The sequence below is a fragment of the Strigops habroptila genome, chromosome 2 (genome assembly GCF_004027225.2).
Source record: "Strigops habroptila isolate Jane chromosome 2, bStrHab1.2.pri, whole genome shotgun sequence".
In the NCBI taxonomy this organism is placed as follows: domain Eukaryota; kingdom Metazoa; phylum Chordata; class Aves; order Psittaciformes; family Psittacidae; genus Strigops; species Strigops habroptila.
The window spans coordinates 34,895,690-34,914,767 of NC_044278.2; the positions used below are offsets into that span (position 1 = coordinate 34,895,690).

At 42.9% G+C, this 19,078-nt stretch overlaps 2 protein-coding genes across 8 annotated transcripts in view; both read left to right on the forward strand.

Moving 5' to 3' along the window:
* The first annotated feature begins 2,368 nt into the window (after positions 1-2,368).
* The window catches only part of EFHC2 (EF-hand domain containing 2), a 60,518-nt gene continuing 43,808 nt past the window's right edge, over positions 2,369-19,078 (forward strand). For 5 of the 7 annotated variants that reach the window (XR_003990036.1, XR_003990037.1, XM_030476377.1 and 2 more), the window contains exons 1-3: positions 2,369-2,468; positions 12,050-12,238; positions 15,955-16,105. Coding sequence is in view for 5 of the 7 variants with exons in the window: in XM_030476377.1 (XP_030332237.1) it covers positions 2,427-2,468; positions 12,050-12,238; positions 15,955-16,105 (382 nt within the window). In the remaining 2 variants the exon portion in view is untranslated. Of the gene's footprint in view, positions 2,469-5,095; positions 5,278-6,606; positions 6,783-12,049; positions 12,239-15,954; positions 16,106-19,078 lie in introns of those variants that run through there. The other 2 variants (XM_030476380.1, XM_030476379.1) reach the window with 2 other exon arrangements.
* LOC115603901 (28S ribosomal protein S33, mitochondrial-like) lies at positions 7,143-7,656 on the forward strand. The gene has a single exon (XM_032919761.1). It carries the CDS (start codon positions 7,185-7,187, stop codon positions 7,503-7,505), a length of 321 nt encoding a protein of 106 aa, XP_032775652.1. The 5' UTR covers positions 7,143-7,184; the 3' UTR covers positions 7,506-7,656.

The following is a 19,078-nucleotide window of genomic DNA, read 5'->3' on the forward strand; positions in this document are numbered from 1 at the left end:
ATACTTTTTGGTTTGGGTTTGGGGGAGGTAGTGGTTCACTTTTGAAAGCAAAAAATGATTGAAGACTGGCGGAAAATATCACATTGCAACTGTGCTTTCAGTGTAAAAGGAAGCTGCTCCCCATTTCTGCAGCTCCCTGTGGCTTCTTTTCTGGGTGAGGCAGAAGGTAATGCTACGCAGAAAGATTTGACCTGGAGACTAGGGACCATTCATGGGATTTTCTGCTGGAAATGCACTGGAATCTGATGCTGTGCCCTTCATTAACCTTCCTAAAGAAGTGCTGCTTTTTCCCTTGCATGTTTTTCACTTGGAACAACAGTTTTATTATTGATATCAGAAGAGAATTAAGACATTTAAACTGCCCCACTATATAAAAAGCCACAAAACCTAAACAGGAGATACCAATTCTGAATGATAAATTAAGTGAAAAGAGACACTAACTCTTCACTGTTGTGTTCTGTTGATGGTTACTACCCCAAACGAGAAGTTGTGCCATCAGTTGCAAGGGGCCTATGGGGATTCTACACGAAGCCACAACTAGGCTGGTTTGCTAATCTCAGAGAGATGCATTGGCACATGCATGTTATAAAATAGATCCAAGCACTTCCTGAAGATCCTCACCCTCTAATGACAGCTGCCAAAACTGAAAGGTATGTTTTGAGTATGCTAGCTGTCTCCTGTGCAGTGTTTGTCAAAAGACATACTGAAAGGATACTGGGGAACCACATGAACATGCAAAGAACAATGGGTGATGCTGAAGAGCTTCACTGCTGAAGTATGGCACTGCTGTGTGTCCTGCACTGACTCTTTCAGAATTTGCACCTCTTCCCTTTTCCCTTCCTTTCCCTTCCCAGGCCAGGGGTAATGGGGGCAACTTTTGGCAAAAAATTAAAAAGTGAAAGAATTTTCACTGAAATTTCAGATTTTGAAATACGAAAATTTTTGGCCAAATAGCAATTCAGTTAGCAAACGCTGCACAAATGCATGGAGAGTGACTCCTAGGCTCATTCAGACTGAACACATTGCCCATGCTGTTCCACAACCCTCTGTTTCAGGGAAAAGAGATGACATGTTATGGGAATTTCACGGTCTGATGCATCATAGAGTATGAAATATGGCAGGGGAGATCTACTCCTTCTATGAGAATAAGGACATGATGCAACTGAAGAACAGCTCCTCTGGGACAGCATGATGGCACATCAGAATTGAAATATTTGGGTTTCAGCTAACTATTTTATCCATATCTTAACGATTTTGTCCATAAACTCTTTTTTTTCTGTAAAAAGCAGTTCTAATTAAAAAAATATATTCACGAACAGCTTTATGTAAAATGGAGGAACATAATGTGGTGTGGTTGCTGTTCTCTGGAATAGGCTTTGGAGGCAATCTGGAAGGCATCCTCCCTTATTAACAAGGAAAATGTTACTTCCATTAAAGAAAGAAACAACCCTGCCCCCCTAGCCATCCGTGAGAAACTCTCAGTGTATTTTCTGTTTGAAATTTAAATTTGAGTGTAATACCACCCACTGTATGAAATGAATGTGATTAATATGATGGTTCCTTTCATTTTCAATTAAAATGCACTTTAAATGTTTACCTTTCTGCACTAAATGCAAATGCAGGTGCATAATCCAGCACTGGGAAACCAGAAAGTGGAAACCCACTGACCTAGTTTCACCATCCCGGTGGACTAAAATGCAAAAAACAAACCAAACAAAAGACGGAAAAGCATCCCAGCCCCTGCATTCCAAGCCCGCCAGGGCCCCACAGTAAAATTTGCTGCATTAAACTCACAAAACGGGAAACAGTAAGAATTAATATGTGCAGAAAATGGAAAAGTGGTGGGATTTGCCCCATCCATGACCCTGGTTCTGGCGTTATTTTGGGGGGAGGACCCCGTTCCAGCAGGTGCGAGATGGGGGAGGGAAGGGGCTGCTCAGAGCCCTGGGCCTGAGGGAAATCTAGAGAGATTTGTGGAGAAGATGGAAATGAATTCTGGAAAATTAAACACACGGATTCGCACTTAATTGTGGTTCGGTCCCAAAAGCCACAAGCCCTGACTAGCCTCCCGCTTCTGAGCCCGCACCGCCGCACTCCCGCGGGACCGGGGCTCCTTAGGGTGAGGGCCAGCGCCTGCCTCCTTCCGGTATGGCCTGGGGGGCCGGTAACACCGGGGGAGCCGGCGGCGGGGCCGTAGGGAGCGGGCACGGATCGTACCTGCGGTGCCCGGGAGCCCCAAGCCGCGGCGGACCGAGCCCTGGAGCGCCTCACTCGGCAAGACTCGGCAATGCTCTGCCTTGCTCGGCCCCTCCGCCCTTCGCCCCGCCCCCTGTGACGCCCCGGGTCTCCAGGCAACGGCGCCCCCAGCGGTGCGGGCCGGGCGGGGAGCGGGTTTGTCGCGGGGCTCCCGGCGGGCCGGGGCGGCCATGGCGCTGCCGCTCCTGCCCGGGGTCTCCCGCGACCGGAACGTGAGTGATAGCGGAAGGGACGCCCCTTCTCCTTCCCTCTCCAGCTCCGGTGCCGGCGTCGGTTGGCCGGGCCTCCGCCCCCAGGCCAGGCCGGGGTCGACGTGGCCGCCACGCGGCAGCCCCGGCAGCGCTCCGGCGGCCTGAGGGGGAGCGAGGGCGGAACGGGGTGCGCTGTGGCTGTCGGTGGGGCCGGCCAGAGCGGGTGAGGGCTAGGGCAAGAGCAGGTGCCACGGCGAGGCCTCCACCCCCCACCGTTACCCGACAGGTGGAAGGCGAGGTGCCGTTGGGTGTACAAACCGCCTCCGGTTTTACGCGGGGAGTGGAAATACTGTGCGGCCAGGCCGGGACGGAGGGGTCTGGCAGATGCTGTGGAACGGTCTGACCTCTTGAGTCTCTAACACAGCAAAATGGGAAAGGCGGATACCCTCTAAATAAACCAAAAAGTCTTGCAGAGCAGGGGGGAAACCATAGGGATGCTAGTGTGGTTTTTCTGAGTTGCCAGTGCTATTAAATACCAGAATGTGGCTATATGAATATATAAGATGGTATTTTTGTCATGAGCTACAGTAGAAAACAAAAGAGAAGGCTGCCATTACTGCTTCAGACTTGTTCGTCAAGGATAGCTAGAGATACGCTGAATACAGCCTGTACTCTGAAATGGTACAGGAGGTAAGGAAGGGTTTGGGCATGGCACAGTAGCTGGTGCCTCAGGAGGCAGATGAAACGACGTAGACTTTCTTAATAATGTTACAATATCTGGAAGGTAATCGGTCGTTTTCACACTATGAACATACGGTGGCTGTTAGAGCTATGCTTCTGCATTCTGACTGTAGGGTTGCTTTGCTACCTCCTGAGTCTGGTCTGCCTTATGAGGGACTGTATAGGACTGTTCAGGACCAATCTGCAACTGGTTTGTGAACACACATGTAGTAATGCCAGTGATACTATGAGCATCAGTACCCCTTCAATATGAGACTTCTCCAAACTCTTAGTGTATTTGGAGCCTACTTTATGGGCTATGAATCATTTTGCATTAAGCGTGGTCCAGCTCTCAACCCCCACCTTTCCCCAAGACAGGTAGATGCAATTGAGGCTGGAACAGGCAGCATGAAATTGCATAGAAATATGTGGACTCCCCAGCCTTGCTTGGTGTGTCAGCATTGCACAGGTACATGCAAACACGGGGCTTCTTGCAGGAGGAGCCCAGCTTACAAGTGAGGATCTTTTAGGCAACTTCCCTGCAAATAGCGAGCAGCAGGCTGGGTACCATTGTTTTGGAAGGAGAAAAAAAAAATGGGTGTCTCTTGGTGAATACTCAGTCTCTCTTGCTGCATTCAAACTTGGTTGTGTATATAACACTTGAGGTAGCTGCTGAGTGGGCATATTGGCAGCACTGAAATAGGTGTGTACTGTTGGTATCTGCAGGGTGGAAGAATAGCTCAGCTCAGTGTTACCTGTGACTTTATTGTTCTCCAAATTTTAATTTAACTTAATGAATAGGGATTATTTGCTTTGGCTTGTGATGGAGTGAGTTGTCTCCAGAGCTCCACAGGAGCAGTGGAGAGGTTTTGTGATACCTGGAGAGGTTTTTTGGTGCCTCCTTTTTCAGAGAAAAGGCACAGTGTTTTGCTTCACATGCTTGGAAAGAGTTACACAGAGAGAGCATTGAACACCCCATGCTGAAGTACATATGGTGTGTGTATGTGTTATGAGAACCAAAGGTGTGAAAAGCAAGCCACGGTTGCCACAAGACAGCATTGTGAAACCATGGTTATACCCTTGTTAGGGCTCCACATCCCTCTGTTTGGCAGTCCTCGAGATAGTGGAGTTAATACTGATAACTTGCCATTCTAAAAAAGCATTTCTATCTCCACGTAGTTGTTAGCTATTAATTTTATTTTAATATACTTCCACAAACAAGAGGCTAAGAAGGGCATATTTAAAGGAAAACCAAGAAAGTGTCTCTGCTATAGATAAATTGAAAAGGAAGAAAGTATTTTCACCTGTTGTTACCCTAAGCATTGCCGTCAGTGCCTCTTACTGCACAGAAAATACAGTAGCAAAATGCCCCATGAAGAAGGACGAGTGGAGGTCAGGAGGATGCTGCTCCTGCCAGCCCTTGGTTTATAATTATGGGTATTAATTCCACTCTTAACCATTGTTAAAGCTACTGCTGCAATCCTCTTTTCTCTGCCCCTAATGCTTCCACCTGCCTCGTATATAGGACCACATAGTGGAAGAGGAGCACATCTGTGTTTTTTCTAGTTGTGTTTAGTAAGGTGGCTGGGCTGTCTCCAGAAAAACAGAGCTTTAAGGTAGTCAGGGCGTGGAATCTAACTTAAGGCAGCAGGGTCTGCATTCGCAAATTGGGAGTAATGAATCTTTTCACAGCACTTAGGTCTCTGGATCTAAGAGCTACTGGCCCTTGTATTACCCCTTCGTTATGATTATTGTTACTTCTAGCTCGGTGTACCAAGAACGCTTAATTCCTTTCTAGCCAGGAGCAGAAACGCTTAATCTCCGGCCGTGAACAAGGGCAGGGAGGCCCGGCAGCTCACAGCCGCCCCTGGTGCCGGCAACTGGGAAAGGCAGCAGCCGCTGGCTGGCTTTTACTGTTTTTCCTTCTTTTTAACTACAACCTACTGGTGCCCGATTCAGCAACGTGCCCGATTCAGCAACGTGCCCGATTCTGCAACATGCCCGATTCAGCAACCGCTTGTTCCTCGGGCATCACAGCGTATGAGACTGGAGGGAAACGCAGGGACGTAATGAGCACTTTTAAAACAGACAGAGCAGTTCCTACGGTAACGTAAGGAAATGTTTTCTTTGTGCTAAATTAAGAGCTGGGATGAAAGGGGCAGGCATAGCACCAGCAGTGCCATGGTTGATGTTTGGTTTGATGGGCTGGAGAAGAATGACAGTTGTAGGAGAAGGTGTCAGGGGCATAAAATAGGAGAGGAAAAGGAACCATGCCTATTTTTTCAAATCTCTTTAAAATCAAAATGACAGTAGTTTGTGTACACGTAAGTCCACCCATCAAATAAACCCTCTTCACCTCCTTTAAAACCCTTGTTCCTTGAACAGAAGTCAAAAGATAAGCTATCCATCAGCAGTGGCTCTCACGTTCACATGTGGGCGATCAGGAGATGTAACGGTAAAGCAGGCTGGGATTCTGAGCACAGATTAGCCCATCTCCTGCCCTTTTCAGGGGCTGGCTAATGGGCAGAAGTTGTGTCTTCCCTCTTTGCCGTGGCTGGGGAGGCCAGAGTCTGTGCTGGGAGTGCTGCTGCTCCTCAGCAAGGCTGGTGCTCCTCTGTCCTGACAGCCTTAGAGAAGGGTCCTTGTCTGCCCGGCAGTGGGAGGATGTGGTATTCATACACCATTTACCATCCTCTTGCATTGAAGAATTTATTAATTTTTTTATTTTCGCAAGCAGATAGTAACTTGTGTCTTACCTATTTGAAAATTTCACTACCTGTTGCATACCCTTGAAAAGGGGAATTCCTCAATTCTTTTCTCTTGTTCCAGACACCGAAGCCAGTATGTAAGAGCCACAGGGAGGCGTAGGTACTTCTGACTGCAGAGCCCAACTGATACAGAAATTGTGCAATGATGAGATTTTCAGCTTTGTTCATACATGTTATATGTGTGTCACCTGTTTGTCAGGACAGAAAATCACAGATCTTGATAACCGTGTTTAATCCTGTGTGTGGTGGAAATGTAGCATATAACAGGTTTGCTCTGTTACCGTGAGAAAAAGTTTGTGCATTTGGAGTTTGGGTTGTGTTAGGGCTGACACTGGTGACAATGCAACAGCCTTTTGTTAGCGACATTACTTTGTTAGTGTTAGTGGTCTACTGCCTGTTCTCAAAGGCAGCTGCCCCCTCTGATACCAAATTGGTGTTCTTGCCTTATATCAGCAGCTAAGGGAGAGGACCACGTACTCGCTTGGGTGAGATATCCCAAGTGCTTGCTGACCAGTGTATTTTCTTGCCGGAGGTTTGAAATCCCTCTCAAAGAGAGAATTCAATGCAACAATTTTGCATGGCATTTCTCAGAGAATTGGACAATGAATTTATAGACCTCAGAAGGAAAAGTATGTCCTTGAGAATATAATTTTCTATTGCAAACTTTAGTGGCACAGCAGAAATTCCACATCTTCTTTTTCATTACAGGAGCTTGGAATTGCCCTCAACTGTGCTACTGTTGCTGTCTCTGTTTCCTGGCTTGAGTATTTTCTGCTGCTCTGTGATCACTGGCACCAAAATAAGACATTAGTTTTTCTTGAAGGAGTGCTTGCCAACCTCTTTACAAGTAGGCCTGCCTGCTGTGCCTTCCCTTCTTTCCCTGGCCTTCTTTCCTGAACCACTTCCACTACTTCCTGCGCCTCAGCCCCATTCCCCCAGATTTCTGTCTGTTCACAACCGACAAACCCAAATCTTCCTGTAGCTGCCTGTCAGGGTTGCATTTTGGACCCTTTTCTTTATGTGTATCTGTTGCCTTCTCTCAGGCTGTACCAGCTCAGGCAGCAAGAGTGAGCTAATAGAATCATAGAATAGTTTGAGTTGGAAGAGACCTTTTAAGATCATCTAGTCCACCCCACCTGTAACGAGCAGGGACATCTTCAACTAGTTCAGGTTGCTCAGAGCCCTTTCAGCCTGACCTTGACCCGCGGGAAGGTCCTCCTGTCTATGTGTGCCCACTCTTCCTTAGGAGATGTCCAATGTTTCCAGTTACGCCCTTCGAATGGCCTGGCTGAGTGCTCAGATATTCGGAGAAGTTGTCAGGCCTACTGACTCAAAATCTATGAAAGTAGTAAAGTTATTCAGTGAGCAGCCTCTGGCCAAGAGAAAGGAAGTCTATGACTGGTATCCTGCTCACAACACCTACTACGCCCTCATGAAGAAACTCCGTTACTTTGGCCTCTACAGGGATGAGCATCAGGACTTTAAGGAGGAGATGAGGCGATTGAAAAAGCTCCGTGGGAAGGAAAAACCAAAGAAGGGAGAAGGAAAGAGAGCTCTCAAGAAGAAATAATGCCACTGGGACAATACAGTGAATTACTCTGTAATTCCAGGATTGGGGCATCCACTGCCACTCTCGTCAACCTGTTCCAGTGTTTCACGACCCTCTTTGTAAACAATTTCTTCCTTGTATCTAGTCTGAATCTACCCTCTTTTAGTTTAAAATTGTTACCTCTTGTTCTATTGCTACAGACTCTGCTAAAAAGTTTGTCCCCATCTTTCTTATAAGCCCCCTGTAAGTATTGAAAAGCCACAGTCAGGTCTCCCCTGAGACCTTCTCTTCTCCAGGCTGAACAACCCCAGCTCTCTCAGCCTGTCTTCACAGGAGATGTGCTCCAGCCCTCTGATCATTTTTGTGGCCCTACTCTGGACCTGCTCCAGCAGGTCCATATCTTGCTTGTACTGAATCAGGCTGTTAGTGTTGGAGCACCTTGTTCTGCGGTCTGTTTGTGTGGCACCAGAAGTACTAGGAACAGTGTCTTATGGTATGCCTTCTTTTACAGTACTACTTAACCTCTGAACATGCTGAAACCTCTGCAGCAAGCTGGGGATGATAAAAGATTTGAAAATCGGTCACGTGAATGTGGCTGGCACAGCGTGCAGCGTTTGCATTTATTTCCATTGCTTAGCCAAAGCAACCAGGATCTGTATCAGCAGCCTAGAGTAGTTCAGAAATGCCACAGTTCATCCTGATACAGGATTTGAGCCAGACCTCCACAGTGCAGCTGCTGTTCTTGAGATGGGAATTAAAAGTGGATACAGGGAAGAGAACTGGACTGCTGCAAGCGGCTTCTGCCATAACTCGCTGCGGAACTTAACTAAAAACACACAGCTCCTGAGACAGTGTGTTCATGGGGCTCCCTCATCACTCCAGCCGCTGTGGTGAGAGATTTCCAGTTGGGTTTGGTTCAGCTGAAATGTGCAGCTCCCTGATGAGTTTGCTGTGACTCTACCGATCTTTTAAAGAGCAAGATGGAGAGATGGAGAGAGCATGAGGCAGCGTTCCCCAAGGACTGCAGTGGCTGTATTTGCAAAGCCAATAGCTGCAGAGAATCCTGACCTTTGCGTTAGTCACTATTGAATGTATCCTCAATATTTATTTCAGGCTCACCACACAGAAAATGGCCAGCTTTGTTCAGCAGATCTGAACAGGCCAGCCTGTTCAGTTCAGCTGCATTAGCACAGCAGACACAGTAAAGCTCTCGCAGATTTCTTTTAGAAGTCATTTAATATTACTGTGGAGGTAACATGATGTTCCGTCACTATTTTAGGTCAGATGTGGTCTGAGTTCATTAGCTGAAGTTTCCCAAATGTCATTTTTCTCTTTTGTAATCTTCAGTTATTACTTTTTCCTAAACTTTTTTTTTTTTTTTAAGAAATAACTGTACTGACTTTTAGAACTAAGAGATTATTTTGCATATGGATATAGGTGCTTTTCATAGAAAAGGGGCTTATATGTAATTCTGTGGTAAGGAGTCTAAAATAGTTTTTCTGTCGAACCCTAAAAAGTTACAAGAATGCCACAAAGATTCTTAATGGAATTGCAGCTGTTGGGCCATGTATTTTACAGATCAAATTGTGAACGGTGTTGCAAATTCATCCCTAAATTCTGGAAGATTTCCAGCAGGAGCAACCCTGGATTACTTTGATTAACACTTTAGCACACTGAAGGTCTCCAAAACCCAGAAACAGATGAACAGCAAATGCTTCTAGAAGAAGCTCTGGGGACATGAAAAGCTTTCCCTTGCTCAGGAAAACTGCCACTCACTGTGCTTTGATAACTATGCCTTTCTCCCTAACTCATGCTTTGGTAACGGGGGAAAATAATTAAATACTTGCTGTGCCAAAAAGTGGATCTGTTCTATAGCACCTTCAGCATAAATCAGAAGTTTCTGCCTAGAAATTTCCCTTTAAAAACTCAGCTTCGCCAAAATTATTCCAGATTTGAACTGATAAATGCAGAAAGCTCCCTTCTGTTCTGACTTCTCTGTATCAGCTTACCAAGGAACGAAACTATTAAAAGAAGAAATAGAAGAAAGGGCAGCTCAGTAGTGCCCAAGGGAGGCGGAGAAAAAACATCCTAAGTGCAGATAAGTTACAAAGTGGGTGCCAGACCCCACCAGTGCCTGTCTGTTCCAGAGCCCCGCGCTGGGAGAGTGCCTGTGCTCACTTCTTGAGGGAGGGGTGGGATGACCACATGAAGATCCCTTCCTAATGCCTAAATGTCAATGCTTACACTGCCCGCTGAGGCGTGACTTTTTATATCACAGCTCAAGAAAATGTGCTGATATGACATATTTTATTTTGGGCAGTATTCCTGCAAATGTGCAGCTCTTTCTTTAATCTTATTAAATTCTTGGCTTGAGCATGCTATGTGACGGGGGGCTCGGGGGCTGACTACTCGTTACGGAAGTGTTTCCTTTTATTGATTTTCTCTTTTATTCTGTAACCCTTGTTCTTGAGTTCTAAACATACGGTTCAGGAGTACTTCCTGTTTTCCTTTCTATTATTCTTTAAACTATGATAAACTTGCCATGTGCCCTTTTATTCATGTCTGTTCAAAACATTGCATACCTTTTAAATATCTTCTTTGGGGAAGTGCTTCCAAACTCCTGCCAGTCACTGTCCCCAGTATGCGAACCTTATCTTGTTTTGCAATGACGACTGTTTCAAAGGGTGCTGGCTGACCCAGCTTTTGTTAACCTAAGCAAGGTAGGGCCATTGATTATTATGGTATTAATAATATGTAAAAATAGTAAATAATTATTTTTCATACTACTGTCCTTGCAAAAGTGGAATGAAAAGGGATTTTAAGCAAAGGTAAAGCTAAAGTAGTGATTCACTTGATCATATCAAGAGCAGCTCTCTGTCCTGTGTCACTGGATTTAGAGAACTGCAAGGCAGGCGAACAGTTCAGGCTGTAACCTTCAGTGTGCAGTAGTTTGTATATATGAGCATTGGATGTTATGAGTCATGAGGCTGGTTATCTACCTTTCAAATTCCTTACTCTCATATTGGCAGAATGAAATAGCTAGTTGGTTACTTTCAGGTTTTGCTGCTTCACTGCTTACACTTGTTCCCAGAACAGCTGTGCTGAGTGTGTGTTATTTTGGAGCATTTGGACATTGCCATGATGAAAAATCATTATTTGTACCTTTTTTTTTTATTTATGATAGTAACTTAAGAGTTGTCTACACCTTTTCGGGGAGTAGTGGTTTAAATATATCCATGTAATAATTAGTAATGCCCAGTCTTCTAAATATAGGTGGAGAAGCAATTTTGGCACTCTGCTATATTACTGACATAACCTGCTCCAGTGCTGCTATGAAAAATTTTACTGTTCAGCCTTTTCCTCTACATAGAGCTTGTTCTGTGCTCACCCATAACATTAATTCCTTTGACTTAGCTTTATCTTTCCTCATATTCACCCGGTCTCGGGCTGAGGAAGGGCACAGCTGTGGCTGTCTCCATCATCCCTTACGAGGTGTGCTGGGGTGCAGTTACCCAGTGGCCTTTTTCTGTCTTCCAAGATGAAGTGTTTCGGGGATTTGAGAGGGTGAAGAAGGGAGGAATAGTAGAGGGAGAGGAGCTAATGAGTCAAGATTGCTGCTCATGGGAGGAAGGGTTAGTGGAGCTTTCTGTTGGCTTTTCCTATTTCCCTCTCCTCTTGTGTGAGACTGATGTGTGGGGCTGTTAAGGGATTGCTGGGCAAGCACAGCTCACACTGTCTGCCACCCTTTGAGAGAACTGGCTAGCAAAGCAGACAGCTCATTAGGAAGGACATGCCCACAGGCAGGATTGGTATTCATGTGAGGCCAGAGGCTTTTCTGCATCACTTTAAGACTGGTTCCAGCCCCAGCCAAGAAACGCAAGTAGGCAAGATGGGTTTCTTTGCAGTTGATTGTGCATATTTTTTTAACCACTCCATCCTTAATTGCCGAAAAAATAGTAATAATATAAAGAAATCACTACACAGACCTTCTTTTGGAGTAAGCCCAGATGGAATGAATATTCTGTCTTTTGATTCAGATCCAACCTTCCAAAATTCAAATATATTCACTAGTACAGAGCTATTTATTCTGCACTCGGCGATACAAGTGTAAATAAGGTCTTTGACATAAGTAATAAGAGCAGGCTGTTCTCTGGGTACTCCTGAACTGTTTCCATTTGTGCTCTGGAGATCTGTGGAAAAGGCTTTTCCCCTCTACCTTTTGCAACAGTTCTCATGGGTGTCTTGCTTCTTTCTACCTCATACCTCAATCCTTGTTGCAGGGGATGGGGGAAAAACCGCCTGGTATCATCCTGTCTCTGAGCCTGGGTAAATTACTGGAATATTTTTCAATTTTCATCTATAATGCTGGCAAATTGACCACTGAAATACATCATTTCACTTGCAGCATTCCAGTTGTTACAGGTTTTAGACTCTGTATTAAAAGTAATTACAGAGGAACTTTTATGTGATTAATCCTCCTTGCCTAGATAGTTGAATCTCATGGATTTGAAAACAAACACACAGGGTTTTTTTTTTTTTTTCTTTTTCTTCCAAATTTATTACAGATAGGGGAAGAAAAGTTCCACAAGTCACAGCACTGGGGTTTCTGCAATAATGTTGCTATGCTGGTTGATGAAAATAAACCTGGAGTTGGAGGTAAACCACTACCTGGTCAGAAGCTGACACCTAAATACAGTGTGTTTCCTGAAGGGATGGGAAGTGATGCTCCTGCTTGGGTAGCATTTGACAAGCAGGTATGTAGATCTGTATCTGTATGTTTTTTATGAATAGCTACAATATGAGAAAGATGGTATAAAGGTGAAATTCAGTTAGATATTTCAGAAGGTTATTTTGTGCATGCAAAGAAAGCTCCTAGATAGACAGAGTGGTAGCATCTATTTTTCCATCATATTGGTGTATTTGACAATATAAACATATATTATGCTGTACAGCAACATAGAAAAATATTTCTCTATTAGGATACATCTCCTGCAGGATATAATAAAAATAAGGGAGTGGTTAACATATTTCATTTTAGTGAAGATCATGACATCGAAGGAATTATTTGGCAGCCTGCTAAGAGTGTAAGGTAAGTCCCAGTCCAGGAGAAAATGGGCACTCGGGAACCATGGGCCTCCGTGGAGTGCTGTAGACTTGGAATTCCCTTGTGCTATCATGTTTGCTTGGTCAAAGTCCTGCTGCCTTTGGTGTGATCTGTTCATGCATAGATAAGTTGATTATGTCCATTATAGACACAGGAATTTAAAATTAATATTTTTTTGTATTTTGCAAGAATGTAGTGACACCTTTAAAGATGGAGAGTTATGAAATCACTGTAATCTATGATGATACAAATTTTGTAGCACCCTGTCATTACTCTCTATGTTTAAATTTACATTAAATTCTAGTTAGTGATGTTTTATTTCTAAAGCAAAAAGCCTACAATCAGAGAAGGAAAATGATCCAGAAAAAGAAATCATTCAGCAGATTGCTGAAATGTTGCACGACTAAATGATTATGGTATTTAAATATTGGGAAGAATGGCTAATCTCATAATTTTTACTTCAGAAGAAAAGCCATGCAGGTAATTGCAGTACAATTACACATTCATTTCTTTGGCAGACCAGAACTACTACAAGAAAATGTAGGGCTTGAACAGATACACATGACTTCAGTTAGCATTGCCTCTGAAACCCCTGGTATTGCTCACCTAGTTTTCAGCAATGTGCTCAAGTATGAATTGGTCTGATGTGCCAAGGTGTTAAGGCTTTAGCCAGTCCTGCACGAGCTTTATCAACAGCCTTCTTTCAATGAGCGGTGTGCATTGGTTTCTTGGGGCCGTATGTAAATTAAGAGGACTTGGACCCATCTTTATGAAATAAAGGGGTTAGGTAGGAGGCAGTGGGGACCTCCTACTGAGCATCAGGCATTGAACTTGGCTGGTGAGATGAGCTAGCTGGCCTTTTGACATTCCTTCTCTAGTCAGTGTGTTCCTCCACAGGGCAATACAGAACAGGAGTTTGCAGGTATGGAATTGGCCTCTGGAGGACTCGTGTGTTTGTATTAATTGTAGACTGTTAAAGGGTACTACCCAATTAATTTGGCTTCCCCAGTTATGAGCCTAGAATGCACCTATGTCCTCCAGTGCTGCAGTTTATTACTCAACAGAATGGACTACATGAAAAATGGTCTGAGTAGTCCTTTTTAAATGTAGTCTGCTTTCTTACCATTTTACTTTGGTTTCCAACTTTGAGCAGTACCATAGTAATTGGAGGAGGGATAGGCATAAAACTTTATTATTAGCTAGTTTGTGAAATAGTAGAATTTTGCGATTTCATATGCTTAATAGGAAGCAAGTGTAAATTTAATGTCTTCTACAATTAAGCACACACACAAGGCCTCCTACGCTTGAAATGAAGTTTATAATTTGGTTATCACAGGTGCTAGGGAAACCTTGTGCCAACTTTAAAAAATGCCACAGAGTTTATTCAATATTTGTTACTTTTGGTTTTCATAAGTAACATTTATTTTTTTTAAAGAGTGGGATGGGAACTTTGTACACAGCAATGTACTACAGATGAGACATGAGCTAGGAAGTGTTACATTTCAAGTATTTTTTAAAATTAAATTTGCTTTAAAATGAAAAGCAAGCCATCTTCTTTTCTGTTCCTTCCCCTCCTCACCCTTCCTGAATCATGTTTTGATCTGCAAAATTGCAGTTGGACAATAGAGTTTGTGTTGGCTCTGTTGTATGTCGGATGTTTTATCCAATGTTTTTGTGCTTGATACTTGAAATAGTGAAATCCACAGTTAAAAATTACATGTGGCCAGAACGATTTTTTTATTTATTTTCAACTATTTCATCTGTAGGCTGTTCAGAAACTTGCATGTTACACTACTTAAACAACCATAACCGATAGTGTCTAGATCCTTTTGTGAAGATTTAATGCCATCAGGTTGAACAGTTAACAGTTACGTCATTTGATTATAATTTAATTTCTCTAATGGTTGCGGGTCACAGTGCAGGAGAGTTGATGCACAAAAAGCATCTGCCGTATTGTTTGATGTATGCTGAAAATCAGTAAGATCTTAGCCTTTGAAACAGTTTGTGGAAACAGAGTTTTCTTCAGCCTGCCTGAGGAAAGGGAGAGTGGCCTATTGAGAAGCCTGAGTAGGGCACAGGGTGACTGTTTTATGTGCTCCTGAGGAAACCACTAGCTCTCTCTCCCCAGACATAGAAAAAGAGGTTGTGTTTGTCTGTTAGGGTGTTTTAATATCTGTGTCGTTAGTATTCATGGAAGTACTTTGAGGTTCTCAAAGGCATGTGCTAAAGGAATACAGACTCTTAACTGGGCTGTTCTGTCGTATAGGGATCTTGGCCAGCTTCCTAGACTTCAAGTATTTTTTTCAAACCAGGGTCTGCCAGATGCTCATTGAAACATAGGCAAAAGCTAAGTTCTTTTTGATGCTTCAGTTTGTCTAATGAATCAGGAATAAGGGTAATTGAATGTATTAAATAGAATCATCATGAAAAATGAAGTATGAATTAGCACAGATTTGACCCAAATGTACTGGGGGGAGGGGGCAGGAGGAAAACCTGTTTTAATTAATATCTTCCTGCACATACTTACCACAGCAAGCATTCCTATTAGATAATGCTCTACTAAGTAGGTACTTCTTAGACATTCCCTTAAAATTGGTCTTGGTGATTAAAGAACATAAATAATACCAAGAAGTGCAAAACATGTAGTGGTTTGCTGAGTTTGTGCTGGGATGTCCAGACATAAAGGCCACTGTAGTAAAGCACTGAGCACCTCACCTCTGAAGGGTTTTTTTTTTCCCTTGCATTATTGCTATTGCAAGAGATCATGAAGGCCGGTTGGTATACCCTCTGTCTGAGATGTCCCCACTCACTGAATTGCAGGACCAGGTAAGTTTCGAAATGCCAGTATTGCACAGCTCTAAAAGACTCCTGAAAAAACATCATTTCTCTCCGATAGTCTTCAGTAGCTTTCATTAGACAGCTTGCAGGATCTGCTTGAAAAGAACTCTCCTTTCCACTTACCTCAATGGTGAAGCCATTACTGTCATAATGCACTTTATTTTTCAGCAATTCATTGAATAGCAGTCTAAAATTTGCTTCAGGACCTAGGTAGCTCATTGTGTTATTGAAAGTGCTTTGTTGAGAAGATTTTCCAAGCAGGCTGCTTATAGCTTTATATTTGATTTATTTCTTTACTTTAGAGTTCCATCTCTGCTTAGATGTTGTGATAATAAAAATGTCAAGCAAAGAATTTTAAATTTATGGGATTTAATGTGGATTTCTGTTCTTACATTTCTGAGAAATAAATCTACCTCCTGAAATCCATACATTTAGTTACTTATAATCTATACAAGTTTATTTTATTGACATATTTTGCAAAAGCATTGGAGATTTTCCTGCTTTATACTTATTTATTGTTCTTAATAGGTATTGTCTTTTGATGCCTATTTTGACGAAGAAGTGCCTGACAAAAATCAAGAGCTATATAGAATCAGACACTGCAAAATATACTTCTACCTTGAAGATGATACAATTCAAGTGATTGAACCTCAAGTGAAAAATAGTGGCATACCTCAAGGTATCTATTTTTGATAGCACTTGGTTATTTTTCCTTTATATCTTTCTTCAGTACAGTCTTGGTCCATTCCAAAAGATACATAATGTGACTTCTTATGATTAAAATGGGATGTAAGTGAACAGCTATAATTGTCTTTTCTTGTTATAGATTATAATGTGAACTTTTTTGTTGTCTTAGTTTCTGAAGATGTAGATTTTGTAAGGTAGAATCCCCTCCATATTCAAACATACATTTTTTTTCTCTAATAGTTTTTTGAAAGCATATGATGGTATGTCTTTTGTCAGTGTTGTGTCACTTCTGCAAAAGCAATTTGTGTTCTAGAGCTCCATTGCGGAGCCTGGCTCCTCCTGTCTTGGCACTGACAGTAAATTCTCTAGCAGCAGCTCTGTAATTGTTCATTATCTGCTGCAGTATCTTTGCTGTTATTGAAGGAGTGTGCCTTTTGTGCCTTTGTCTGTTGGTTCTTTTATGATTAATGTGCCTTGGCACAGTAATATTTCCTTGACGCCTCTAAGTTAAGAAGCTACCGTGCCTCAATGCCACATCACTGTGCTTGGACCAGCCTGAGGACTTTTGGAGGCAAGTTTACTGAGCTGATTTACTGGAGTATTAATGGACTTGGTTTATATTAAGAAAATGTGACCTAGTGGTCAACATCCTGTTGCAGAAGGGGAACACAGCTGCTGCTTCTTGGTGTTCATGGGTCACTGCCAGAATTAAAAAGTTTTCAAGGGATGTAGTCCAGATAAGCAGGATGCCTTGGGATGAGTATCTTGGGATGACTGCGCCTCCCAGTCCCCAAAGATATTTTGTGCATTCTGGTGGATCTTAGCACAGCAATTTTAAAAAATAAGTTAACCATGTAACTACCATATTCTTTTCGAAGATGAGCAGATGCTATCAATTTCTCTGTCTACAGAGCAGGATAATATTTAAAGGTGTTACGTGTATCATTACTGTTAGACCTGGGATAAAATTACCTGTGAATCTTTTCTTAAATCAGTACTTTGGGTCCTGCTCTCGCTGTGTTGAGTAGTTCTTCTTGTCAGAAATCTTGTTGGCTCTTTGGCAAGAACTGATTTTGAATTCAGAGAAACCTCATCCTACTCCTACTTGGGCAAGTGCTTTTTCAAGACCTGAAGAAAAGCATGTTGGATCTCTTCTGGGAATTTACAAGTTACTTACCCACTATCTGCACTCATATATGTGAGGCGGGAGACATCACTGGGTTTGGATTTTCTTTCTCTTATGTGTCACAGGAGTGGGAGTGTCTGTTTCTGGATTTTGTGCCTTAGAGCAAATGACCATCAACAAAAGAAGTACAGTTAGCCCAAGAGGCAGAGGCAATGTCCTTGAGAGAGAAGATGGAAGCCAGGTTCATCACAGCAGGATAAAGCTGATGCCTTCAAATCTAGCTATAGGAATGAGTCATTTTCACTGTCTCTGTAGTAGGGGTTGTGCAGGCTGCCCCTTCAGGCCTGATGTTCCTGGGGTGACAGGAAGACTACAATTTCCCCCTATTTCCATGGCTGCATCTTGTGTTAATGGTTATTGGAATCACTTTTGGTACCGGGTCTAAAATTAACTGAATAGTATGAGAGAGAAACAAGAATTCTCTCAGTCTTCCATGCAAGGATGTTTTGAAGGCCTCTATGACTTTATGAGTAATTTACATGGGATACATATGTATGCACAAGTTATTAAACTGATGGATTAAGAAGAAATGTTCCAGGATCTCAAAAGTGCACTTAATTTCTTTGTTGCTGATACCTGGGCTGATAAGAAAGCTCTGTATATTGGTTGTGTTTAGGAAGGAAGTGATTCTGTAGATTGAAAGGCCCAAAGACTGTTTGAGATGATGATGAGGCTTCACAGTTGATATGAAGATCTACATAAATTTTCTTATTATCCTAGAGATTAATATGATGTAGAGGAAAAAATGTGGTGGAGATGCCTATCAGAGAATTCTTTACTCATATGCATTTGGGCATTGACTTAATACTCCACAACTGAAGTACAACCACAAAGTTGTTATATTAAAGGCACTAAATATTGTTGTTGAATATATGCAAAAGCAGTGTTTCTTAAAAGGAAATACTAAACCATTAACTGCTAGTCTTACTCCATTTACAATCAAAAATTGTCCCATTGCCTCTTTTATGATAACTATACATACCTCTTATATTATTCAAATTCCTTGCCCTGACTGAGAATTTGTAAGCCTGAGAACAACAGAAGTATAACTGTCTGCATTGTGAAACTGGTGAACTGAAGCACAAAGGAATGAAAAATCTTGCCCATGATCATGCAGAAAAGGTCTAACAGGGTGAGGAACTGAAGCTCAGTATCTTAACCACAATGCTGTCCTCAGCACATCTGCTGAAATACAACATTTCAGTTAATTAAACGACAGGGGTTTGTGGAGGAGCGTTGCAGTGTAGGAGAGATTGGGTTGTTGAAAGGCGAACTGTGCTGAACAAAAGAGCACACGTGTCGGGATGTGGGTGAAGAGAGAAGTGTGGGAGCATCAGGAGCAGGGCAGGCTCAGTCTGTGTGAACAGTTGGAGAGTTGCAGTGGCAGGAAAGGGGTTGTGTACAGGAGGAATAGCAAAAAACAGTGATGGAAAAAGTGGAATTGAACTGCTGAAGACAGAAGATCGTGGCAACCTTAACTTGGACGTTTATACCGGCGGAAAAGATATAAAAGAGATAGCTGTTCTCAGGAGCCTTCTTGAAGAATAGGTATAGCAGTGGTGGGGTAGATCAAAGGTAGGTGGGCGGTGGGATAGATCAAAAGTAGATCTTGTGAACTTGGCTGGGTAATGCCTTGAGGCCGTGGGATTACCAGTGCTTGTGCCATAACCCACAAATGAGAGCTTGATGGTCTGAATGGGTGTCGCTGGGCATGGTGGGATCAGAGAAATGTAGTAGTTTCCCACTGTACTCGCCATTGTGGGTAGTACTTGCGGCTTT